Below are 26626 nucleotides of genomic sequence, written 5' to 3' on the forward strand. Positions count from 1 at the left end.
CATCCTCATCATCTGGACCCATGGAAAAGAAGCCCTTGAGGAATTCCACGATGATTTCAACAATTTCCATCCCACCATCAACCTCATCCTGGATCAGTCCACACAAGAGATCCACTTCCTGGACACTACAGTAGTAATAAGCGATGATCACATAAACACCACCCTATACCAGAAACCTACTGACCGCTGTGCCTACCTACATGCCTCCAGCTTTCATCCAGACCACACCACACGATCCGTTGTCTACAGCCAAGTCTATGATACAATCGCATTTGCTCCAACCCCTCAGACAGAGACAAACACCTACAAGATCTCTATCAAGCGTCCTTACAACTACAATACCCACCTGCTCAAGTGAAAAAACAGATTGACAGAGCCAGAAGGGTACCCAGAAGTTACCTACTACAGGACAGGCCCAACAAAGAAAATAACAGAACACCACTAACCATCACCTTCAGCCCCCAACTAAAACCTCTCCAACGCACCATCAAGGATCTACAACCTATCCTGAAGGACGACCCATCACTCTCACAGATCTTGGGAGACAGGCCAGTCCATGCTTACAGACAGCCCCCCAACCTGAAGCAAATACTCAGAAGGAACAACACACCACACAACAAAAACACTAACCCAGGAACCTAACAAAGCCCGTTGCCAACTGTGTCCACATATCTATTCAGGGGAAACCATCACATGGCCTAATCACATCAGCCACACTATCAGAGGCTCGTTCACTTGCACATCTACCAATGTGATATATGCCATCATGCGCCAGCAATGCCCCTCTGCCATGTACATTGGCCAAACTGGACAGTCTCTACATAAAAGAATAAATGGACACAAATCAGATGTCAAGAACTATAACATTCAAAAACCAGTCGGAGAACACTTCAATCTCTTTGGTCACTCGATTACAGACCTAAAAGTGGCAATTCTTCAACAAAAAAACTTCAAAAACAGATTCCAACGAGAGACTGCTGAATTGGAATTAATTTGCAAACTGGATACAATTAATTTAGGCTTGAATAAAGACTGGGAGTGGATGGGTCATTGCACAAAGTAAAACTATTTCCCCATGTTTATTCCCCCCCTCCCCCCACTGTTCCTCGGACGTTCTTGTCAACTGCTGGAAATGGCCCACCTTGATTATCACTACAAAAGGTTCCCCACCACCACCTCCGCCCTCCTGCTGGTAATAGCTCACCTTACCTGATCACTCTCCTTACAGTGTGTATGGTCACACCCATTGTTTCATGTTCTCTGTGTACATAAATCTCCCTCCTGTATTTTCCACTGAATGCATGCGATGAAGTGAGCTGTAGCTCACGAAAGCTTATGCTCAAATAAATTTGTTACTCTCTAAGGTGCCACAAATCCTCCTTTTCTTTTTGCGGATACAGACTAACATGGCTGCTACTCTGAAACCACTCTTTTAGTAGGCATTCAGATACTAGATTGATATCGATGAGTTGATAAAGCTTATTTTATTTGTTTTACAGTAAAAGAGTCATATTGGCCAGTGGACCTTGACTATAGTTAGGAGCTGAGAAATGTGTTTACCAGCAGCTGACTGTGTGTGCTTGTGGGTTCCAGGTGAAAACAGACTTTTGTCAGACTTTGCTCCCGTACCTGATTCATGATATCCTGCTTCATGATCCAAATGAAACTTGGCGAAATCTTCTGTCCATGCATATACAGAGGTTTTTCACAGCTTGTTGCAGATACTCCTCATCATCGAGCAGATCAACTACACCTGCAAATTCCAATTCAGGTAATGACATGAAAATGTCATGGAAAAGAATGATGATTTCCTCCTCTTTCTCTAAGGGCGTGTCTGCACTGCGCACTTCTTACGGCAGACATGTAGTGTACATACCTGAGTAGCACTGGTATAAATAGCAGTGTAGACAGTGAGGCAGTGCATAAGCATGTGGAGTAAAGACACACCTGAAAGGTGTGGGTATGTACTCGAGTGTGTACCCTACATGGCTCTCTACTCACCCAAGCCATGCCTCCCTGTTGGCACGTCTGGTTTTAGCTGTGTAGTGTCCTGCTGCATCAGCTCTTCCCTGCCACAGTGAAAGACTCCAGGAGTAGGGAAAGGTTCTGCCAGCTCCCAGCTGCTAGAGCCCTTCCCCACCACAAGAAATGACTCCAGCAATGGGGAAAGGCTCTCGCAGAGGGAAAGATTCTGGCAGCTCCTCACTCCTGGAGCCTTTCCTCGCCACAGGGAAAGATTCTAAAAGCTTCCTGCTTCTGGAGCCTTTCCTCACTGCAGTGAAAGGCTCTGGCAACAGCACAGGTGAAGCCTTTCCCTGCTGCCCCCCCTCTGCAGAGCCTTTCACTGAGGTGTAGCTACACGTCGCAGTGTGGACACGGTGTGCTTTTCACTGCAGCATGTAGCTACACGAACGCTACATGCCTCCGCCAGTGGTGTGTAGTGTAGATGTAGCCTATGTTTCTAACACTAGATATAAAACACACACCAGTTTTAGTCAGACAGCATTTAGAAAATCTTGTTTGTGCAATTATTCACTGTTTAATCATTCATCTTAATGTAAACCACACCTTTTTTTTACCATCAGACATTTTATGATGTGTATTCACACTTCTCTCTCTCTTAATATAAATTGTAGAACCAGAAACCTTTATTCGTGGAGGTTTAGATAAAATATCTCGACGAACAATGCTTGATGTTGTTGATTACTTGAGAAGTCAAAAGAGGTGAGTTGTATCTATTTTTAAAATTAGCTTTGATTTAAGATTACTTTTTTTTCTCTGTACTAAAACTTGGTGACGCCTTGGAGGAGTTGCAATGTACATGGACGCCACTTAAATAACTGTAATAAGAAAACAAAACATTCAAAGTAATAGATAGACATTGTGTATTTATGTGATATTGTCATATATGTCACACTAGTGACATTTTATTGCATATAATACCTGGAAATCTGCTCTCTTGAAAATAGGGGTCCTCAGAAGGGTTGTTGTAGATTAAACTGAATGCAGTTTCCAAAAACCTTTTGTCTGGAAATATCTTACATGGTGTAGGTGTGTTTCTTTTTAGAGATAAAACAGTACCTGTTGGTATAGGCTTTACTGTTACAGTGTATTTCTTTTGTTTAGCTTTATGTTACAGGGCAGGCCTCGTATTATTACATTAGTATTAATACTGTATTTAATTAGATCTCTTTCAGGTACAGTTTTTGATGACAGTTTCTGGCTGGAGTTGAATTACCTTGAGGTTGCTATGGTAGCACAGTCTTGTGCTGCTCACTTCACAGCTTTGCTCTACACAGAAATCTACGCAGACAAGATAAACTTAGACAAACAACAAAAAAGGTACTATTTTTTGTGTGAAAATTCTTCACATTTCAGTCAAAACAGGCCATGTTGTGGATGTTTGTACAGTGGTGTTTTGTTGGAGAAGGAAAGGTGAATTATGTATCAGGAAGACAAATCTTCCTTTTTTAAGCTCAGAAAAATGTACTAGCCCACGAAAGTGTCTCTAGCCCTGACAGAATGATAGCTATCAGATGTTAAAATCATATCTTTCTGATTACCTACCAGAACGCTTTCTTATCACTTCAGTTCCAGCATGATTTTAGTGGCTGGTATCTTGAAAACAACTAGAGCTAAAAACTAATACGTTCTATCATCCAAAAGTCTTAAATCTCAACTTCCAAATAGGATAGTATATTAAATTTTAACTCTAGCAGTTCATGACAAATTACTTGCTTAAATTATATCAGAAATGGGGGAGTGGAGTGGGAAATTTAAACAGAATGGTGCCCAGAATTACGTGGTTTTACTGTTCAGCATCTCATAATATACTGAGTGTAGACATGAATGATGTATACAATGAACATATAACTTTCCTATGTAATGCATTATTTTTATTTTTTTTACACTGATACAATACTGAATGTAGTGAATTGTTTATTTTGGCTCAGAATAACTTCACAGAATTAAAGCAGCGAGCGAACCGCAGCCACTAGGAGCTGCAGGTTGCCATGCCTACAGACGGTCAATGTAAATTCTGTCTCACGGCTCACCAGCGGATTACCCTGATGGGCCACGTGTGGCCCGCGGGCTGCAGGTTGCCCACCACTGGTATACATCATTTCAGATAGGGTGGAGATGTAACAACTGGCCATATTGACTAACTGAGCAGCTCCTTGGAAGTTGTTATTCATCAGCATAAGTTAGAGCAACCACAAGACTTACTCTAACTTCCCTTGGGGGCTGGTTTGGCATCTAGTGGCATTCACTATTAAAAGCAGAAAGGTTGTAGGAAACTGCCCAACTCCAAGGTATGCCAAGCTCTTCTCTGAAACACCAGGGATCTGGCCCTTTTAGGGATTATTTCAGCATCTCTGTGGCCTGTACTGATTTTCAATTAATTCAACATGTTTGTCCCCTTCTTATAGATCTGCTTTCAAAGCATCTAAAAATCTAACATTTGAAGAAGAAAGCCAAAGTCCAACTATTAACAGATTGAATGAGAAAAGTAAAGAAGAAACTGGAATAAGCTTACAAGTATGGAATAGTGCCTTCCTCATATGAAGTATTATCTAATCTTAAAGTAAACCTACCTAATGAAATGAAATAATCAACATATGTATTTCCAATGTAAGCAATATTTCTTGTCTGAGTTTTGAGCCCAGCTGGTCAAAACTCAGAGAAATATTTTCTTGAATGTTCCCTCCTGCTCCCCCATCCCCCTTTCGAAACTTTTTTGAGTAACTTTTTTTTTTACTAGCTCTAGTTCAAAGTAAAACATTCAATTGCCTTCATTGATGAGCTGAATAGGGTATTTGGGAACACATCAGCCCTTGCTCACACTAACTCATCTGAAATAGCAGTAGCAGGCAATTGTATAAAAACACAGAGAAACCATTTTTGCTCATGAAAGAACTGATCATATGGTCACCGTTGACTGAGCTTTTGTTCCAGAGAGATGCTACATATATCAATAAAATATAGCAAGTGGACGATCGTAGTGAGTTTGAATGACCAAGAACAGCTCTCTCAGATCAAAACAGCATGACTATGGTGTTACACAATAGTATGGTGTGTCATGTTGCACAAATCTGTTTACTACTTATTCTGAGTCAGTAATCGCTCTCAACTAATATTTCATTCTTCATAAATCACATTCACCAACTTTCAAATTGTCAGCTTCACATCTTATGTTGATTAATTTTATGCTACTTTTGCTTTTTAGCCAAATTTCCTAAATTCTTTTAAAAATCTTAACAGTAAGCATTTAGTGTGTGTCTGGTCTAGGCAGTCTGACAGTATTGCACTGGATCTCAGTATTCCTGCTTTTGATGTAAATGTCAAACATTGTTAACCATCTCGGACATGATTTTCTAATGCATATATATAGATATTTATGGATACTATAATTGAAGTTGTTCCAAAGTAATTTATGAAATGTTTTGTTTTGTGATGGTATGTCTTAGGACCTTCTCATGGAAATATACAGAAGTATAGGAGAGCCTGATAGTCTCTATGGCTGTGGTGGAGGAAGAATGTTACAGCCATTAGCTAGGTACAATTTATTCATTTTTTATAAAAACATAATTTTATTTATGAAGCATTTGAAATCTCAGAACTACTCTTTATGTGTAACAGGATAAGAACATATGAACACGAGGCCATATGGGGAAAGGCCCTTGTAACCTATGACCTTGAAGCAAGCCTCCCTCCAGCTACTCGCCAGGCAGGAATAATAGAGGTAATTCACTCCTTTAGTAGGAAATAAATACAGGAATCACCCCCTCTAGGGATCAGAAGTATTCTTGCTTAAGTAAACCTGAAATTGATTTTGTTCTGGTATTCTATTAACATAATAGTCTGGGCTTTAGTCTTTGATGTATTTTCATATAGTAGCACTTTCACTGTGACCACACTATGTATTATTAGTATGAGATGCTATGTTGTATTTTCGTCTTGGAAGCCTGCAACCATATCACCTTGTGCTATGACACTCATCAGATATTTCAGACTAAGAAGAGTTAAGTCATTACTCAAACTTAAGATCTCCTAAAAACACAGGTGCTGCAGGAAGTAATGGTATTGTTAGTGCGCTGCCACCTGAATCACTATAGAGCAGTGGCTTCATTTGCGGACCCCTAAAAAATTTCAAATGGAAGTGCAGACCCCTTTGGAAATCTTAGGCATAGTCTGCAGACTCCCAGGTGTCAAACCACAGGTTGAAAACCAATGTTCTGTGACAATGACAACCTTTTGTGGACCCCTTAGACATAGTCTGTGGACCATAGGTTGAAAACCACTGCTATAGAATTAATCCTCCAGTACACTGTCCTGCTGGATGGTACCATCTTTCAGATAAAAAGTAAAATCGAGGTCTTGTCTACATGTGGTCATTAAATACACAGTGGCCCATTTTGTAAGACATGGGATGTTCACCCCAATATTCGGCTAAATTCCAACTTTGATAACTAATTTCTGCCTATCTAAATTTCCTCCTGCAATTTCAGTTTTATCTGGGATTCTTCCTTTACTGCCCCAAAACCATTTGCTACTGCTGTGCACTGTTGAACATCTGTCATGTTCCTCTTCAGGAGTAGCTGCATTTCATTACTTAGTTAAATGATCCAAATATATAGAAAGATCCTTTACCAACTCCACAGGAGTACTGAGGCTTAATTAGGGAAAAATCTTGCCAATCCTTCATGTCACAAGTGCAGAAGGCCCTTTAGTCAGTGATCTGCTGTGGTGCCACTGCCCAAGAGTGGGGGAGTGAAAAAATTTCACAGGCAGTTCATTTGTCATGTGTCAAGAAGATTTGTTCTGTGGATGATGTTTTGGGAGATGGCTGAGGCTGGAGCCTTTTTATTTGTGAATGCTTTACACTTAAAGAGTTCTTAGGTTAGAAATAATGGTAGTTCCACACCTGGAAATCTTACTTTGGTAACAAAAGGGTAAGCAAATCCATTTGAAAAGCAGCCCAGACTAGTGAAATGTTGCCTTTTTTTTTTTAATCTTACTGATTGTAGGCTTTGCAGAATTTTGGGCTCTGCCATACTCTTTCCACCTATTTAAAAGGCTTGGAATACGAGAACACAGAGTGGTGTGCTGAACTGAGGGAGATTCGTTACCAGGCAGCTTGGAGGAACATGCAGTGGGACCACATCTCTTCTGCTAAGTAAACCAACTTCTCTGTTTATCTTTTCCAGCTGGAGTCTGTTAAGGCTTAATCTAACAATCCTGTTCCTCTTTAAGGAAAAGGAAAACTTCAAAATATAACTGCTGTGGGACAGAAATGGTGCAGTATTGTTTATCTTAGTTATCTGCACAATTGAAATAAAAACAAAAAGCAATCCCCTTTCATGTAAAAACCCTGTTAGTCTTGTGTGTGTATCAGTCTATTATAGCAAATGCTACTGTTATAGCTGCATTTCCTCTTTTCATTTGCTGATAATTTTCTTTAAAATCGCCTTTTCATTTTTAGTCTCAGCAATAAGATGAATCTTTTTTTTTTAAGTGTGAGAGAAATGCTTTCCTGCATCCATTTTTGATTTATAGGAGAATGAAAAGATTGCTCTTTGATCCTTAAGAGTGACTTCACCAATAGTTGAAGAAAAGAGTGTCCGATTTGGTTCTGTGGCTACTCCCTCATAAGGAATAGTTTATGCCTAAGGGTGACATGATGTACTGGGCACGGAGTAGTGTATACCTTGTCTCTGATGAGGAGAACAAGCCTATATTCCCTTTAGCGGGAAAAGGGACTAGATCCCCTCCCATCTTGGTAAAGGCTTAAGTTACATCACTGAGTCCTTCCACCGATATTTTGCAAGCAGGAGGAAGGGAACTTTCTCCCTGGCTTCTTCTGTGGAGATGGATCTGAAAAAGAGGTGCTTCTGACTGCAGTACTCTCTTCTGCTACACCGAAACAGTGCTCACTTAAAAGCATCTTGTGGAGGCTGCTGCTTATCTCCATGTTTCCCGTCTAATGGAAGTCCATGTGACACTCATTCTTCCAACTGCCGCATTCAGGATGCTCTCACTCATGTGAGGCTCCCTTGGCCCTGGTATAGGGAAGGTAGCAGAGACAAGCTATTCTAAAATGCTGCAGTAATGTGTGTGGTATAACAACCTAGATAAAAAGATTCTTCAGGTCCAGTATGGGAGATAAAGAGAGTGATATTTGGGCTGGAAAGAAGGGGAATAGACAAAGATCAAGGAGAGGGGGAATAAAGGGCAGAGAAAAAAGGTTGGAAATAAAATATGTGGCCAAGAATTAAGGAAAAGGGAATCTTTTGTTGAAAAGGGACTGGCAAGAGAGTGAGAGTTTAGGACTATTGATGGTGGAATTCCCTCTAATTTTTTCCATCCATGTGCGGAATTAATTTTGTTATGTGCCCCAATATCGAGGTAATGTGCACCACCAGCAGAAACCAGAAACCTAGATATAATTTTTTTTTTAAAGTTACCATAGGGATAATTACTCTAGCCAGGACAGGTTTGGCATTTTAGAACTCACTACTCAAAGACAGGTTTCAGAGTAACAGCCATGTTAGTCTGTATTCGCAAAAAGAAAAGGAGTACTTGTGGCACCTTAGAGACTAACCAATTTATTTGAGCTTCATCGGATGCAGTGAGCTGTAGCTCATGAAAGCTTATGCTCAAATAAATTGGTTAGTCTCTAAGGTGCAACAAGTACTCCTTTTCTTTTTACGACTACTCAAAGAATTAGCATAAGAGAGAAATAAGTTTATGAAATGCATAGACCAGTCAAAAAACTAAACACTTTGACAGCACTTTGAAAGAATAAAATTACAGAGAATATATGTGCATTGCAGGAAGTATCAAGAAATAACAATAATAATAATAAAAGTATGTGTTGGGAGGTGACTGTGAAAGACTCTTTGTGTGTGAGAGGGAGGCACACTCTGTGTGTGTGTGAGTGAGAGAGAGAGAGAGGGAGGCACACTGTGTGTGTGTGTGAGAGAGAAAGGCACAAGCTGTGTGTGCGTTGTGTGTGTGAGAGAGAGAGAGACACATGCTGCCCCTTTAAGTAGATCCTCATTCATCAGTCTGAAGCCTGCTTCTTCAGACACAGCAGCAGCCACCAGCAAGCTCCATCCCACTCCTGAGCCCTGTCATGTCCCGTTGCCCTCCCCCCAGCTCTGTGGAGATGAAGAACAAGGGGAGGGGGACACCCTGAGATCAGCACACACACACACACACCCTCCTCCTCCCCTCCCCCCCCCGCACAGCTAGCAGGAGGCTCCCAGGAGCAGGTGGCCAGGGGCTCCAAGGCAGAGGGCAGGAGCAGTGGCGGGAGGAGCACCTGAAGTGTGCAGCACTTGATAGACTGGTGGGCGGCTTCACAGCTTAAAAGGAACTTAGGTGGAGTCTCATGCCAGTGTTGACATGCAAGGATTCAGCAAACACTGTAGGTGAATACCTGTGTGTGAGGTCAGGCCAATGCAAGAACCACAAGCATGGTTACATGTAGGACAGAGAAGATTGTCCATGACTATTGGAGGCTGTTGTATCATTGCTTTGTGATGTTCACATATTTCATATAAGTTGTTAATGCACTTTGCTTTAAAGCGGTTAATGGCGACATGACAGATCTGCTGCCATCTTGCTCTCTTATAAGGCTGTTGCTTCCCAGTTGCCGAGATCAACTTGATATGCCTTCAAGTTTGACTTCAGTGTGTCTTTTGGACTGGCCACCATGAGAAAGAGTGCCTAGCTTTAACTGACCACAAAATATAGCATTGGGTATTCTTCAGTTGGCCATATGAATGAGATGACCAGACCAGCGCAGCTGATCTTTAATCAGCATGATATAAATACTGGACATCCAACAATGATTAAGAATTTTTATATTGGGAATCTTGTCTTACCATTTGACTCTGCGAACAGAGTGAAGATGGCACACGTGGAAATGATCAAGTTGCCTAATATGTGTCCGATATGGTGTCCATACCTCATAACCATTGAAGCATTGTAAGCACAACTGCCCAATACACATTTAGCTTAGTGCTTATTTTGATGCCCCTATCATGCCATAGGTGGTGAGACAGCATATCAAATGCAGAGTTGGCTTGCCCTGTGAGATGGCATTGTGAGATGGAGATCAGTTGTGGCATTGTGTGACAGCATACTCCCTAGGTAGCAAAACTTCTCTACTGACTGAAGAGGGACACTGGTGAACTTAATAATTGGGTATCCCCTGGCACATGCTGGGTACGGTTTCCAGTTTTCTTTAGGTGGACTATGAAACCAAAATGACTGACTGCATATTTGAAGTGATCAAGTATAAATTTAATGTCATCAATCAAGTCAGCAACCAATGCATAGTCATCAGCAAATAATCGCTCCTTAATGAGTAAATCTGCCACTTTCGTGTGAGCATGGCAGTGTTGCAGCTTGAAAACGTCCCATCAGTATGGAACTGGATAAATACTCATTTGTCTGTGTCTTGAAATGCATCCATAAGCATAGCCAGAAAAGGAGGAAAAAGAGTATGGGAACCAGCACGCAACCTTCTTTGGAGACCCTGGAGACCAGAAAGGGGTCCATATCGTCATCTGGATGTGTCATTGTCAGTGCATATGCAATGATGACAAAAGCATGACGACCTGTAGCAAGACCGATGCAGAAGAGCACAAGTCTGTCATTAACACCCTTCAGCAGTGGCTCAAGTTTGTGGGCAATCAAAAAGCAGGTGGCAAACCCCGCACCAGAGCATATCTCCATTCATCATCATATTTGCCAATCCAATAAAAGGTGTAACCAGCACTCGCTTCTGGTAGCTGTGTCCTGCCAGCAAGTCTACTCTGAGTGCAAAAATATCTATATCATACCGCACCAACACTCTGACAAATATAGCGGTTCTACACTCAACTCCATCATTTCTGTCAAGGAGTGTGTGAACATTCCTAGCTGCAAAACTTTGGGGGGGTCTTTCTTATATTTAGACCATAGCAAAGCTGGATGACCAGCCAAGATATGTCACTCTGACAAATTTGGTTGGAGCAAGAATTTATTAGGGATCTTTTTCCATCCCCTTCCCCATTTGAGGAGAGCAGCACTGTCCCTAGGTAGGATGACTCTGACACCAAGGAAGGATCTGATCATGGCATTTGCTCCAGTCTGTGATGAGTGACCATCACTCCCAGGCCATCTGTGTGCAGGATTTGTGACTAAGGACCTCCAGCAGCATCCTCTGCCTGTCACCATCACCACGGGACTTGGATTCAGAGGTAGTAGAGTCAGTGTTGCATTGCTGAATCACCTGCACTGTGAATAGTGGAAAATGTGTATGCAGTTCCAGTCCCCCTTTCTCATCCATGTAAGCCATGTGCCATACCAGTGCAAAAATTGCAACAACTAGGCGACAAATGAGGATGCAGAGATCCTTATCCTAGCAAATGCCACTGACCCCATCATAGTTCCTCTGCCTTTCCAGAGTTACTTCTGGAGGGGCAATTGCATGCCTTTATAGTATGTCATTGACAACAGACTTATTTGATGGCAGCTTACATTCACCATGTTCAGTACCATCTTTAGGCATCACTGCCCTTTTACTGGGCCAGCACCACCATCTGCTGCACCCTTGGTACTGCCGTCAGATTGTCTGTGACTGCTTATATCACAGTTATCCTCCATATTTGGAAGGTGTTTTTTTCATGATCTGCACCTCATGGACATGCTCAGTGGCAGATGACACTGCCCTGGAAAGGTGATCCAGATCCAGAATTGCTATTAATACAATACTGATGTACACATTAGAACGCAGTCAGATAATACAAGAACCTTTACATGCGTGCATTTTGTTGTTTAGGTTAAATTTGTAGATTTATTGTATGATAGTTTTTGGAATAATTACATATATTTTAATGTAATTTGAAATTTTGACTCCATGTATAAAATACAATTTTAATAATTTCTCACTTCCTTTTTATTTTGTTTACTGGAAAACAATAACTTAGGCTTACAGGAATGTATTGTGTTACAGGGTTGCTTTTTATTTTTTTAGGCAAATCTTTACCTAACCACTTAAAAAATTCCTGACTGTACTCCTTATTCAGTTAGGTTATTTTGTGTCTTTTATGAAGACACCACCAAAATGACTTAAATGTACTATATCAAAGAGAATGTTAATGCTGTAGTTTTCAATCATAACGATTATTGATGACCTTAAGTGTAAATATAATTTTGCTGTTTTTAATCTTTTTTTTTTTTTACAGAGATGAGATGGGAAGATCAGGCTACCATGAATCATTGTATAATGCTCTGCAGTCTTTAAGAGACAGAGAATTCTCTGCTTTCCATGAAGGCCTGAAAGATGCCAGGTAAAAACCAAATGCCTATAAATATTCTGTGTGTAAAACCTTGTTGTGTTTGTGCAGCTGTAGACAAACTACTGGCATTTTATGCCATAACAAGTCCTTGTCTCTGCAGGTCCTGTTACACCAAAGTACCAGCAGTTTTCAAGAGAGCAGCAAGAAGTTGCTATGAGGAAGGGACAAATTTAATTTTTTAAAAAATAGAGTTACTTTCTATGGAGAAATGACCTTCTGTTAGTGTACATCCCCTTCCTGTTAATAGATAGAAAGTTACTTCTGAGTAGTCCCTTTAAATTGAATGTCATATAGGCTATGAGACAGTACACCTGGTCGCATTTTCATTTAGATTCTTAAGGGAGAAACCTTGAATTTTTGATTTTAATAATAATGCAAAATTCTTACTAAACTGAAATATAAAATATGTGTTGGTGCTATATACTTTATATTTGATATCTATTCTGTACATGTAAACTATGTTGTCAATAGATAAAGGTATTTAGCATTGTTGTATTGTATCCCTAGGGTGAGCGAAGTAGAGGAGCTGTGCAAAGGCAGTCTTGAGTCTGTGTTTTCATTGTATCCCACACTCTGCAGATTACAGATCATTGGAGAGTTGGAAAACATAGGACAGCTTTTCTCCAGGTATTTTATTTCTTCATGTTAAATTCCTCTTCCAGTTCTAGCTATGAGTCTGATGTTGTTCTTGCACCTCTCAGCTATTTTTAAGCAACCTGTAACTAGAGGCTAGTCCCTCTGTTTTCCTTCTTTAACAAATATACTTTATAGATACCACCTTTACAAGCAACTTCGCAGGTACTCTAGTTATAAATAAAGGCCTTTTTCTATAAATATTTTCCTGCTTATAAAGACAGGAAAAGAATGGTGGTATTATGAAAATCCACTATATTGGACTTTTCTGGATTTCCCAGTGCATCCTGTTTTCTATTTATTTACCTTCTAAACTGTTAGTTCTGCAGGGCATGGACTGTCTTTATTTCAGTTTATTGTAAACATTGTCAGGACTAAGATTTGTTAATGATTTAGTAGTATTTTTTTTCCAGAAGCTCCTACAATGTGCTAGGTGCTGTATAAACACAAAAAAGGATACAGTACCCCCCAAAGAGCTTATACTCTAACAAGATAAAACAGTACATCTGAAAGGCATGCAGTATAATAAAAATATGGGCCATATAAAACACACCATCCTGTAGCTTGTGCTGCTGCAGCCGTGTTCTATTTTTAGCATGCTAACTTGATGAGAGCTAGTGTGAGTATGTCTGCTCAAGCTGGGAATCATACCCACAGCTCCACGTGTAGATATACCCTTATTCTGTCATGCAGCCATGTACATGTAGATACAGATTAAGATTCCCTTTGCCAGCTTTTTTATCAGCCTTATCACATACTAGAACTTAGCAAATTAAATTCAAACAAGTATTCAAGAACGTGTACACTGGAATTGTCGTGCCTCCCAAATGTTCCTCTCACAAACCTGGGTTTGCTTTAAATCAGCTGTTTTGTGTAACTTCTTATAAATGTTGAAAATCCTTTTATAATCCCTATCCTCCACTTGCTTGCTTTTCAAGATGTTTGTTCTGCGCATGACCAGGAAGGATTTCATGAACTATTTTTGCTTTCTGGACCATATATTGTGACCTACTGACTTCAATTGTTTTATAGTCCTGGGATTTGTAAAACAAGCTCCTTCACATCTCAGATTTCATTAATATTTGGTCAGAAGTAATAGCAGCTCTTTTTTCCTTTTCCTTTCTTAATGTCTGTGATTTCAGATCTGTTACTAACAAACAACTGAATGACATTTATCTGAAGTGGCAGAGACAGTCCCAGCTTCTCAAGGACAGTGACTTTGGTTTCCAGGAGCCTATCATGGCCTTACGGACTGTAATTCTGGAGATCCTTCTTGAGAAGGAAAGTGAGAATTCCAAAAGAGAATGTATTAAAGACATTCTCACCAAACATCTAGTGGAATTGTCCAAATTGGCACGAACTGCCAAAAACACTCAGGTAACTACCGTAGGTCCAGCAAGAATCAGTCTGAAAAACACTTACTTCTCCAGTTAACAAGGAATTTTTTCACTATAATGCTGAAGACCAACTATGCTTAAATTCCTATACTCCGTCTAAGTTTATTCATTGAATTGTTTGTCTAGAGAGTCAACCTACATAATATTTTATGAATGCTACACACATATCTTCACATTTTTGTTCATAATTACACGCCTTTCCATGCAGTATATGTTATAAAACTGGAATTTTTACCTGTAAATGATGTTTCTACAACTTTTGTAACTCCAGTTTGGTACACTGGGTAGATGTAAAACTTCATCATCGTGCCATAGATTCTCCCAGCATTCCAGGATAGAGTTGCAGAAAGAATTCCTCAACATCAGCATCTTGGTGTCATGTTCAAATATATATACACTTAAAGTGCCATTATATTCTGAAAAGTCAATCTCTATGAATTATCTTGTAGAATTCCAATTTTTTTTTTATCCCAATGACTTCTAAATCAAATGTGTTCAATTTTCGGTTACATCTGTCTGACCTGAAAACTCAATGTAGGATGTGAAAGGTAACCTGGGCTATTTCTGGCTACCGTGTGAGCACCAGTAATACATTTTGTGCATATGGGGCTTGGTTAACAGCTCTGGCCCAGAATTATGATGCTGCAATACTTTTTATATCCTCTTTATATCCCTATTCCTTGAAATAAAACCAGTCTTAGAAAATATCGACCCTGGAATGAGACATGGCATGTGAAATTATAAAGTTTAGGATGTTTTAAAATTTTTCTAGAAGTTGATTTAAGAATGTTTCTAAGGCACATAGTGGGTGAAATCCTGGCCCATTAAAGTCAAATGCAAAGCTTCCATTGACTTCACTGGTGCCATGATTTCACTAAGGCCATTTTTTCTCTGGCTCCAGCCGTCAGCTCCAGCTGTCAGCCCCAGGGTGAGGGGCTTCCTTTGTGAGCTCCAGCTGGCCAACAGGAGTTGAAATGTGAGCCCTGCAGCTGTCAGTTCCCCACAGTGCCCCACTTCAGTCAGTGAAAGCGCTTCTGATGAGGATGCACACTCCCGGAAGGAGGAGGGCAGCGTGGACACCAAACAGCCTATTTAATTGCTACAATGGCTATAGGTCGACCTAACTTAAGTCAGTCTAATTTTGTAGAGTAGACAAGCACTCAGCGTCTCCAACATGGCTTAAGAGATTCATTGCTATATAATCTTTCATATCTTACCCTTATCACCTCATCAACCCAATTTACACTGCCCACCTAATCTCAGATACTCTGAGTGCCTTATAAGAACCTGAATAGAAAAACCTCACCTTTGTCCCCTAATATTTGCAAAAATATATGCAGGAGATTGTCAAACCACATTTCCTACTTAAGGGATCAATTTCCAATAATTTGGTAATTTTGTTATTTTGATATTTGCATATGATTGCAAATTTTAGAGGGAAAGGTTGAGGGGACTGTGTATATTTGGATAAAGTGAGTAGTGCTGAGGGATTATATGTTAGTCAGGAATGGGCTGGGTCACTTAGGGCATGGCTACACTTGCAGATGTAGAGTGCTTTGAGTTAAACCAGCCTTCATAGAGCGCAGTAGGGAAAGTGCTGCAGTCTGTCCACACTGATAGCTACAAGCGTACTGGCATGGCCACATTAGCAGCTCTTGCAACGGCCACAGGGAGCAGTGCATTATGGTAGTTATCCCAGCATGCAAGTGGCTGCAATGTGCTTTTCAAATGGGGGGGAGGGTTGGGTGGAGTGTGACAGGGAGTGTGTTGTGTGTATGTGGGGGAAGAGAGAATGGGTTTTTGGGGGGCTGAGAGCATGTCAGCATGCTGTCTTGTAAGTTCAGACAGCAGCAGACCCCTCTTCCCTCCCCCCCCCACCTTTCTCTCTCTCACACAGCATTCCACACTAATGGTTGCTTTGTCTCAGAGCAGATAAGCATGCCAGCTGTCAGAAACGGAGCTTTCAAAGGGCATATCCACATTCCTACAGTGAGTTCAAAACAATGAGAAGAGTGGCCACTTGACTTAAAGGGATTATGGGACGTTTCCGGAGGCTGATCAGAGCGCAGTAATGCAACACCTCGTTCACACTGACGCCCAGGCATTTCAGCCAAGTTGCAACAAGCGTTAATCTTCTCGCCGAGGTGGAGTACCAGGAGCGCTCTAGCCGTGGAGTCAGAGCGCTCTACGTGCCTTGCCAGTGTGGACGGGTAGTGAGCTAGGGTGCCCGGGGCTGCTTTAATGCGCTCTAACTCGCAAGTGTAGCCAAGCCCTTAACGGTTCTTTACTGGCATTCTGACATTTGGGTTTTTTAAATTGTGTAGAATGTTTGTAACAAAAATGTAATATTGTTTTGGTGGATTACCTGGCCTCCATTAAAACACATTTTGAACCTCTTTTTTAACAGTCTTTTGGTTATGAATATAAGCCAGCTCACTGTCCCATATTGTCTTATTACCTCACAGTAATTACAATGTTAAATGTTAATGCTTCATTTAATGTTTTGTGAAGCTCAGTTCAAGAATCTATACTTTGAAACTTGTTGGTTATCAGAATGATAGGGTAGCCTATGCCTGTGCTCTAACGTGTAAAAAGACCTTGCCTTCTTCCCAACAAAACAATTCTTAACACGAAGCAGGCAGAAGAGGGATGTCTTAAAGAAATAAAATAAAGTACTGATGGTGTCAGAGAGCCTGTTATGAAATGTGTCCATTACTTACAAATATAATTGACAATTTAGTTTTTCTATTTCAGCTTCCTGAAAGAGCAATGTTTCAGATCAAGCAATACAATCCAGCTATGTGTGTAGTCTCTGAGTGGCAACTGGAGGAAGCTCAGGTTTTCTGGGCTAAAAAAGAAGAAAGTCTAGCACTGAGTATTCTCAAGGAGATGATCAAGAAATTGGATACAAATTTGTTTCAGGTGTGTGTCAACATGTAACCTTGACATCGGGCCTAATTAATTTAATTTGCTGTATTTAGATGGGAAAAAAGGTTTTACAGGTTGACCATCTTATATAGAAAATTACTTTTGAGTTGAAGTCTGATATTTTTTTCTAAAAATGTGCTTCTCCAAAGGTTGAGAATGATCCGAGCCTAAGACTGATATACACAGAGTGTCTGAGGTTATGTGGAAACTGGTTAGCAGAAACATGTTTGGAAAACCCTACAGTTATCATGCAGAAATACTTAGAAAAGGTAGGGTGGTTCTTGGAAACATGCAACTAACTAGATTCTTCTGTATATAATACCTTGTAAAAATGTCAAAGTAAATTTTACAATGCCGCATTCATTTTTTTCATATTGATACTATGATTTTCAATATATTCTAGAATAACATCTCAGATGCAGATACCATTTTTATTAATGATTTTGTAGACTCCACAGTGAAACTTAGATTTAATAGCCTGTTTGGAGGTAAAATTATTTGACTTTTGTACTCCTCCGCTCACTGTAGGGGTTACTCCCTTGATCTTGCCTTCAGTATGGTCTGCACTCTCACTGATCTCTCATCTTGTATTCTCTCGGCAGCCGCCTCATTGCTTCCAGTATTGCTTGCCACTCACTTCATTACTCCCTCTAATTTGTGACTCTTCAGTTGTAGTTATCCCTTCTGACTTTTCTTATATTCTCCAAATACCTTCACCATCATCTCCGTTTCACTTGTAACTCCAGCCTCTCTTCTATCTTGTGTTGTCATCTCCTTGTCTTTCGTTTGTTAGACTGCCCTTCTTAGACTGTAAGCTCTTCATGGCAGAGAATCTTTCTTTATCTGTACTGTAAAGCACCATGGACAACTGTTATTATATGAGTAATACATAGTAAGTGTTGGAGGAATTCCATTAGGTTCTGTAACTAAAATGGGCATCAACTGCTAGCTCTGAAAAATCCAAGTCCTTTCTGAGGATTACATTCACTTAGGAAAAAAATACTTTAACACAGTTGGTTTTATTTTGTATGTGCATCTGCTAGTATATACAAACATTAAATAATAATAATTGTTTAATCAAGCAGTATGAGAGTAGACATTAGCTATAGCTATTATGCGAACATGATCATCAGTCATATCATTTCTATATTTGTAACTTTCCTCTTAGGCAGTGGAAATTGCTGGGAGCCACAGTGGAGACAGCAGTGGTGAGCTAAAGAGTGGAAAGATGAAGGCTTTCCTTTCTTTAGCTCGTTTCTCTGATACTCAGTACCAAAGAATTGAGAACTACATGAAATCCTCAGAGTTTGAAAACAAGCAAGCTTTGCTGAAGAAGGCCAAGGAGGAAATTGGCCTCCTAAAGGAGCACAGGGTTCAGACAAACAGGTGGGTGTCCAGATTGAGGGGAGGTAACTATAGCTAATTGCCATACAGCACCAGAGAGGAGAGCAAAGTGTAACCAGATTTGGGATTTGCACATGCAGGAGAGCTGATGGAATCTTAGAGTTCATCTGACTATTTTTCTTCTATCCTTAGTAAGAGGAAGGGAAAGTGAGGGAAAACTCTAAGCTTTAGTGGTTCTCTGTTTTCTGTAGGAGGTGGGTCAAGTCTTCGTGCTTGTTTCTATTGCCAGAAATTCACTTTTACATTGGTGTGTTCACGTCCAGTCATTACAAAAAAATGGGACTAGATTTTCAGTGTGTTTTAATCACAGAACAAGGGTGCCCAGTGTACCCAAATGAGGAGGACAGTGAGGGTACTTGATCTAAGGATTGCTTGATTTTCTTTGCTGATACAAAAGCAAGTATAAAATGCTGGAAAATTTCTTAAAGTTGTAGGTGAGAGAACTCCAGCCTGCCTTCCCATCAGTGTTTTAACAGATGGTTAATGTCCATTCATAGATACACAGTGAAGGTTCAGCGGGAGCTTGAACTTGATGAATGTGCAATTCGTGCACTGAGTGAAGATCGTAAACGTTTCTTGTGCAAAGCGGTAGAGAACTACATCAGTTGCTTACTTAGTGGAGAGGAGCATGATATGTGGATCTTCCGCCTCTGCTCCCTCTGGCTTGAGAACTCTGGAGTTTTTGAAGTCAATGGAATGATGAAGGTAAGTTTCTGCTCTTACTTTTTTCTTATCCTTTTGATTCTACATGAAAATCAAATTCAGATTCCTCATTCTCACATGCTAGGACCTGCACAGCTCTGCCAGTGTGTCCACCTCTCGTCTCTCATTTGTATCTTAATGACTATGTCCTGCACTGCACTCTTCCAAAACAGCTCACTTATTTGCTTTCTCCATCTGCCTCCTTCCATTAGCTACTCTACTCACTTTCTCAAGGTGCCCATATGCCTGGAGTCTGGCACATGACCTGTACACCAGCCTTCTTCAGTCTTTCCTCAACTCTCACTTTATGTACTGTTCATTTATCACCCTTCATCATTAACTGTGGTCCTCTTTTCTGTTTCCGTCCCCTACATTTTTAATAACAAAAGTTAGCAAAAGTGTCCATAACATTAAGCACCTCTCTTGATCTTTCACTGTTGTACCCTTGTCTTTCCCTTACCTTTTACCCTTCCCTTTCTCATTCTTTCCTGGGTTATGCCTAATTTAGATTGTAAGCATCTACCATGATACCTGAAGGAAATACCTAAGTGATAAGGGTTAAACACATTGCCAATAGTGATTGCTGATATCTAGCTTATTTCTTTTCTCTGTCTTATAATTAATTTTTAAAAACTAGAATTACTTGGAACAATTGAATAAGTCTATGTAATCATGTGTTCCTTTTACAGGCATCCTTGTCCTCCCTTCTTTCCTTTATATGTTTTTTAATACACTTAAGTTGTTTCTTGTTTTAAATTATTTTGTAAGCTTTCCCGGTTGGGGACTGTCTTACCATCCGTTTTTATAGTACCCAGAACAGTGGGGCCTCAATCTTAATTGAGGCATCCAAGCACTGCTGTAATAAAATAACAATAATAGCACTTTTAATAATATTAATAAAAAGCCATCAGGCAGTGACTGAATGAAGAGGTCTTTCATATAATCAGGGTCAGTCCCACTCAGCGTTTTAGAAACCAGTAAGGCTACTTTGAACTGAATTTGCTACTTAATAGCAAAGCTGGCTGAGTCTGATCCTGATAGCTCAAACCCAGGAGCAGTTGTGCTGCTGGATACTGATCAAGCTGCAAGCAGGGGGACTTGTGGCACCCCGCAAGCGACGAGTGAGGAGGGAGCGGTGTGCAGCATGCTGCCACCAGGGCAGCCAATAAATATTTTTAAAATGTTTTTAAAATGTCAGTACAAACCCACTGGTGCTTATCTACTGATTTGTGTTTGTGATCTCTTTTATGTGCATTGTTGCGTTACATCTGATTTATTTTTCAACAGACAGATGCAGAGAAGATTCCGTCATACAAGTTTTTGCCTCTGATGTACCAGCTGGCTGCTCGAATGGGAACCAAGATCATGGGCTGTCTGGGATTTCATGAAGTTTTAAATAATGTAATTAATACTAAATCATAAGTATTGTGATTAGATTAATGGTACAGAGATGCATCTTACTTATGTTAAAACTCCTAAAGAGAACATGCATCTTCTTTAGCACAATTCTATCTTGACTGAGTCATGTAGCCTAAACTATTCCATTATTCCATTACAGAATGAGATGTAGCAAACTTGAAATGTAAAACTTGGTTTTTGTTCTGCCAATTCTCTCCACTGATTTAGGAGTCTTCTTAGAATAATCAGACCATTGTATTAAAAACATACTTTATATAGTACAGACATCAAAATACAGACTTAGCTAAGGTGTTACTTTATTTTTTTCTGTAAAGGACCATGAAAGGTAAAAAAAAAAGTTCAGTCCTTTCTATGTTGATTATAATATGAAAGAGTTGAATAGTGTTTTATTGAACATTTGCTTCTTAGTTTAAAATCTTAGTTTACTGCTCTGATTTGTAATTCATTTTAATTTTTATAATATCTTTAATAACTGACTCTTGTTATATTTCTTGACAGCTAATATCTAGAATTTCACTGGATCATCCACATCATACTTTGTTTATAGTATTGGCTTTGGCAAATGCCAACAAGGATGAACTCTTGGCAAAATCAGAGGCAACAAGAAGAAACAGACTAACAAAAAATGTACCGAAAGAAATCTCCCAGCTAGATATGGTACTCAAATCAAACTGAATTTTGTTTATGAATCACATAGTTCTGGGTTATGAATCACATTTAGTATCATAATGTCAGAAAGTTAATTTAGTTTAAAAGGATGTTATAGCGCAGAGTTTCATTTACTTGATTTTTTTGGTGGGATGAGGAAGAATGGGGAAAAATTAAATATTGATTTTTAAAATCAAAACTTGTAATTATGGACATTGGGGGACCTACCAGCCTTGACAGTTGTTATTCAAATCAGCTATTACAAGAGTATCATAAAGGAAATTTTTTTTGGATTTTTCACTCTGTGAGATATTGTAAAGACATTTTAGCTGCATCAAGAGCTTGAGTGGGTTTTGACTGGGATTGTTTAGTCTGCAGAAGAGAAGAATGAGGGGGGATTTGATAGCTGCTTTCAACTACCTCAGAGGTGGTTCCAGAGAGGATGGTTCTAGACTATTCTCAGTGGTAGAAGAGAACAGGACAAGGAGTAATGGTCTCAAGTTGCAGTGGAGGAGGTTTAGGTTGGATATTAGGAAAAACTTTTTCACTAGGAGGGTGGTGAAACACTGGAATGCGTTACCTAGGGAGGTGGTAGAATCTCCTTCCTTAGAAGTTTTTAAGGTCAGGCTTGACAAAGCCCTGGCTGGGATGATTTAATTGGGGTTTGGTCCTGCTTTGAGCAGGGGATTGGACTAGATGACCTCCTGAGGTCCCTTCCAACCCTGATATTCTATGATTCTATAAGTGAGAAGTCAATAATGACCAAAGTTTTTTCTGTTTTAATGTTAAGTGAGTGTTTAATGTAAATCTGTAAGATAAAAGTATTTGGGTTTGTGCAACATGGTTCTAATATCTTTATTTCTTTCCCAGAGAAAAAGAGTAATGTTAGTGCTATAAACCGTAATGACTTGTAACATTATATCATGGCTTCTTTTTTAAGTTAGCATTATTATTGTTTTGGTTGATGATTATCATTGCTATGATTATGATGATTTTCCCAACCTTTCATTACTGGAGCCCCTCTGTGGCGCTCTTTGGGCACTTTCTTTGTCCCCTCACACTGTTGTCCTCTCATAGTTTCTGGCTTCTCTCCTTTTTTCTGTCCATTTCCCGTTGTCTTTTCTGGGAGGGTTTCCTTATCTTTTTTCCATATTTGTCGCTGGCTTTTCTCCTCTTCTCTGATAGTTCTGATCCCTTTCCCCAACTCGTCAGTAGTCTACGTGTAGCTGTGGTTTGGGGCTCCCATTGGTGGTGTGATAAGTTGAGCAAAGTGCCACAAAGTTGGAAGCAGAGAAGGGAAGCTTGGACGGGCAAGCCGCTTGAGCCTTCAGCCTCGTACATGTGAGCTGCTCCCCCAGCCAGCTACATTAGGGACAATAGCAGAAGCAGGAAGGGGGATGGTGGGTGGATTTCCAAGAGCCAACAACCCCTTTATTTGCCCCATGTTTGCAGGAGGATGGAGAGTGGATCTGGTGTCCTGCAGCTTTCGCAGCCTCACTCCTTCTCCACATTGTTTGGACATACCCACTCCCACAAATAGTTCATTGTTCTTCCCACCCCAGGTTGGAAAACACTGAATTAGCATTTATATGAATCCAGGTTTGTATTGCAGAGGGTATTCAGTACCTGTGTTTCCTCTGTTTTCACAGGATAGCTTCAGTTCTACTTGATGGCAATATACTGTGTGACTTTGACCTGACAAGAAGTAACTTGCAAAATGTCAGGTTTCAGAGTAGCAGCCGTGTTAGTCTGTATCCACAAAAAGAAAAGGAGTACTTGTGGCACCTTAGAGACTAACAAATTTATTTGAGCATAAGCTTTCGTGAGCTACAGCTCACTTTGCTCACTTCATCGTGTTTGGGTTTTTGTTTGTTTGTTTGTTTTGTTCTGTAGGATCGAATGGAGGCTGCCAGCAAGATAATTAACATCATAAAAAGTAGGAGACCTCAAATGGTTAGAGGTGTAGAGGCACTTTGTGATGCATACATCACATTAGCAAATCTGGATGCCACTCCATGGAAATCTCAAAGAAGTAAGTATTTGAAAAGAGGGCTTCTTGGTCAGTAGTTAGGCAATGTATTTAGAGTTACAATTACTCAGCTTTACTCCCAGCTCTACCATTGCCTTATCTTGGGGCGGTCACTGAGTCTCTCTAGCCTTCAGTTCCCCCAGCTGTAAAATAGGCATGACACTGCATAAGGTGGGGATAGGTCAGTTAACTATTGTTTTCTTGAGATCCTTGGATGAAAGATGCTATTTAAATATTAAGTATTATTACCAAAATGCAGATGGGCTGCTGTACTGCTACTATGTCCTAATTATATTAAATATAAGACCTACTCTGGTTTAGAAGTCTCATGAAACAACTTGCACTGTGAGGTTCAGCTGGAGTGGTTCTTGGATATGAGACCTGCAGAGAATTCCTAGTGCTACTGGGAGCAAGGGCACTGGAACAGGGGAGGCCTGGGGGTCATGACCCCATCCCTTTTTACTGGCCGTAGGGGCAAGCAACAAGGGAGGGGGAGAGAGGAACGAGCGGAGGCCGGGGTGTTGTGAGGAGGGGTGGAGCGGGGATGAGGTCTGGGGGGGAGTGGCGGCACGAGGGCGGGGTCTCGGGGAAGGGGCAGCGCGGGGGGGCAGAGACTCGGGGGGAAGGGGCAGGATGGGGCGTCAGGTGGGTGAGGCAGCATGAGCACCTGGGCTTGCAGAGAAGGGGCAGCGTGAGGGTGGCGGCTTGGGGGATGGGGCCATGGTTCGGCCACTGGTGGCCCCCTACTTTCAGGGAGCTTCCATTGCTCCTGACTGTGAGGGAAGTGTTTTCATTACCTCAGTCTGGCTCCTTAGATGAAAGGGCCCAAGGACTGCTTATGAGAGTAGCTGCCCTTTCCCTCACTCATATATATTGTGAGTATATATCACTCAGGATCCAGACTGAGCAACCTTTTGGGGGAAAACAATGGTAAACTGATAAGTGTGAACTGCAGTTCTTGATTTAAAATAATGCATTGATTTTCACTGCAGAAGGCATAAGTATTCCTGCTGGCCAGCCTATTACTAAACTAAAGAACTTGGAGGATGTTGTTGTTCCCACCATGGAAATTAAGGTGAATAAAGTTGAGATATATTTACAATTTAATATGCATCCGTTCCTTCTCAATGGACGTCAAGGTGTGTGGTCCTTTGCTTTTTTTTTCTTTGCTTTAAATGCCCTCTTTCCTCACCTTTGTTGCGTTTATGTATGTGCTTATGAGTACACGTTTACATATTTGTATATTTTTCAATAGATTTTGATATATATTTGTGATATTGTATATTCATCTCTTAATACAGATATTGTTTCATTAGGTTTTTATATGCTTATTTTTAGTGCTAGTATGATTAATAAACTACTTGACCTTGAGAGACTACAGATATCCTATAGTAACAATCTTGCATTGTTTAAAGGCTGCTAATGAAGTTTGTAAAGCTTCAGGTCTATAGATAATGAAACATTTTTCCTCAGTGTAATGAATCTGATATTTTATAGTAATTTTTAATTATAATTTCAGGTGGACCCTACTGGAAAATATGAAAATTTGGTGACAATAAGGTCATTCAAGCCAGAGTTTCGCTTAGCAGGAGGCCTGAATCTGCCTAAAATAATAGATTGTATAGGATCAGATGGAAAAGAGAGGAGGCAACTTGTCAAGGTGAGCTGTATATGATGTAGTTGCCAGAAGGCAGTGTCCTGTTTCTACAAATCATAGACATGGAGCCAAATTTTTAAAAGTATTAAGTGTTGCGTTGCTAAATGTTTCAATGCCTAACTGACTTAGGAGCCTCACTCATTTTCAAAAGTGACATAAGCATTTAGGAGCTTAAGTCCCACTGACTTCAACGAGACTTGCCTATGTCACCTTTTGAAAATGAGAGTTAGGCTCCTAGGTCAGTTAGGCATTGCAATGCCCAAATATCTTTAAAAATCAGGGCTATGGAGAAAGTTGTGATCTGAGTACAGGAATGAAAGCCTGAAGCTCTTTAAGTTCTCATCCCAGCTCTCTAGCAGACTCCTCCTATGTGCTTGGGTACATCTCTTAAGATCTCTGTCTGTTTCCCCAGTACGGGTTGTTTTGAGTGTGTTTGTTTGTACAAGTATTTTGAAAAGGAAATCACTAAGTATCTATAGAATATACTAATTTGTATATATCCGTCCTCCTACAATATGGACATGTACTATTGCCCAGTACTGGATAGAATATGAGACCTGCTGAAGTGTGTGATTATTTATGTTCCTTCTAGTGGCTGGAGTGTGTATTGAAATAAAGCACTTTATTTTCACACTGCTAAGCAAAGATGTGCTCAGAAGTTCATGCTTGTTGGTATAGAATTCTGTGGATAGAATCGTAGAAGATTAGAGTTGGAAGAGACCTCAGGAGATCATCTAGTCCAGCCCTCTTTATTCTAAGTGCTTAGTCTTGTTTTTCTTAGAAATAAAAGGATTACTAGTTGGAGAGAATTTAAAAGCAGAGACTTTGAAATTTCAAACATATATACAAGAGTCTAGAAAAGTTACTTTAGAATGGATTGATTTGATTAATGATCTCTAACTCCATTTATACATTCCCAAGTGGCTTTAAAAATAGTGACTGCATTAGTTCAACCAGCTTCATTTCTAGCCCGTCTGATTGCACAGTGATATAGCACTACTCTTGGGAAATGTAGGTTTTACAGATCTCTGGCAGTGGTAACTAGGACTGTGTTGCAGTTATAGTACTCTGAGACCCCTGGAAAAGCTGCACTCTGCAGTCCTCATGGCTAATTATGGGATAGGGTATAACGTTGAATAAAATGAGATCTTTAAAAGCATGCTAACGTAAGTAAGTTACATAGGTTTTGGAAACCCTGAAAATCAAAAAGAAAATGTTTGACATGGGAAGAAGGAATAAAAACTGGTAGATCAACTTTATTTTCAAGCTTCTGAAGTGTACTACAAAACCAAGTATTAATTACATTTGCATAGCTTGACTTGGGTGGATAGGAGAACATTTAATTTTTATGTTTTGTGGAGGCTGTTGCTCTTCTAAGAGCACCTTTATTGCAATAAAGAGGAAGTTGGATGTTAGAAGTATTGTCCTTTAATTGCTTTTTGTATTTATTCTAAAG

General features: G+C 40.1%; 1 protein-coding gene across 5 annotated transcripts in view; it reads left to right on the plus strand.

The window, feature by feature from the left end:
• The window catches only part of ATM (ATM serine/threonine kinase), a 118014-nt gene that overhangs the window by 76803 nt on the left and 14585 nt on the right, over positions 1-26626 (plus strand). For 4 of the 5 annotated variants that reach the window (XM_037890308.2, XM_037890312.2, XM_037890318.2 and 1 more), the window contains 19 exons: positions 1594-1771; positions 2637-2724; positions 3187-3342; positions 4431-4539; positions 5469-5557; positions 5641-5743; positions 7029-7177; positions 12240-12344; positions 12861-12980; positions 14129-14363; positions 17138-17305; positions 17461-17580; positions 18480-18697; positions 19213-19420; positions 20705-20818; positions 21335-21493; positions 23378-23516; positions 24506-24588; positions 25033-25173. In XM_037890308.2, coding sequence (XP_037746236.1) covers positions 1594-1771; positions 2637-2724; positions 3187-3342; positions 4431-4539; positions 5469-5557; positions 5641-5743; positions 7029-7177; positions 12240-12344; positions 12861-12980; positions 14129-14363; positions 17138-17305; positions 17461-17580; positions 18480-18697; positions 19213-19420; positions 20705-20818; positions 21335-21493; positions 23378-23516; positions 24506-24588; positions 25033-25173 — 2682 coding nt within the window. Of the gene's footprint in view, positions 1-1593; positions 1772-2636; positions 2725-3186; positions 3343-4430; positions 4540-5468; positions 5558-5640; positions 5744-7028; positions 7178-12239; positions 12345-12860; positions 12981-14128; positions 14364-17137; positions 17306-17460; positions 17581-18479; positions 18698-19212; positions 19421-20704; positions 20819-21334; positions 21494-23377; positions 23517-24505; positions 24589-25032; positions 25174-26626 lie in introns of those variants that run through there. The other variant, XR_005223994.2, reaches the window with a different exon arrangement.

This window comes from Chelonia mydas, chromosome 1, assembly GCF_015237465.2.
Source record: "Chelonia mydas isolate rCheMyd1 chromosome 1, rCheMyd1.pri.v2, whole genome shotgun sequence".
In the NCBI taxonomy this organism is placed as follows: domain Eukaryota; kingdom Metazoa; phylum Chordata; order Testudines; family Cheloniidae; genus Chelonia; species Chelonia mydas.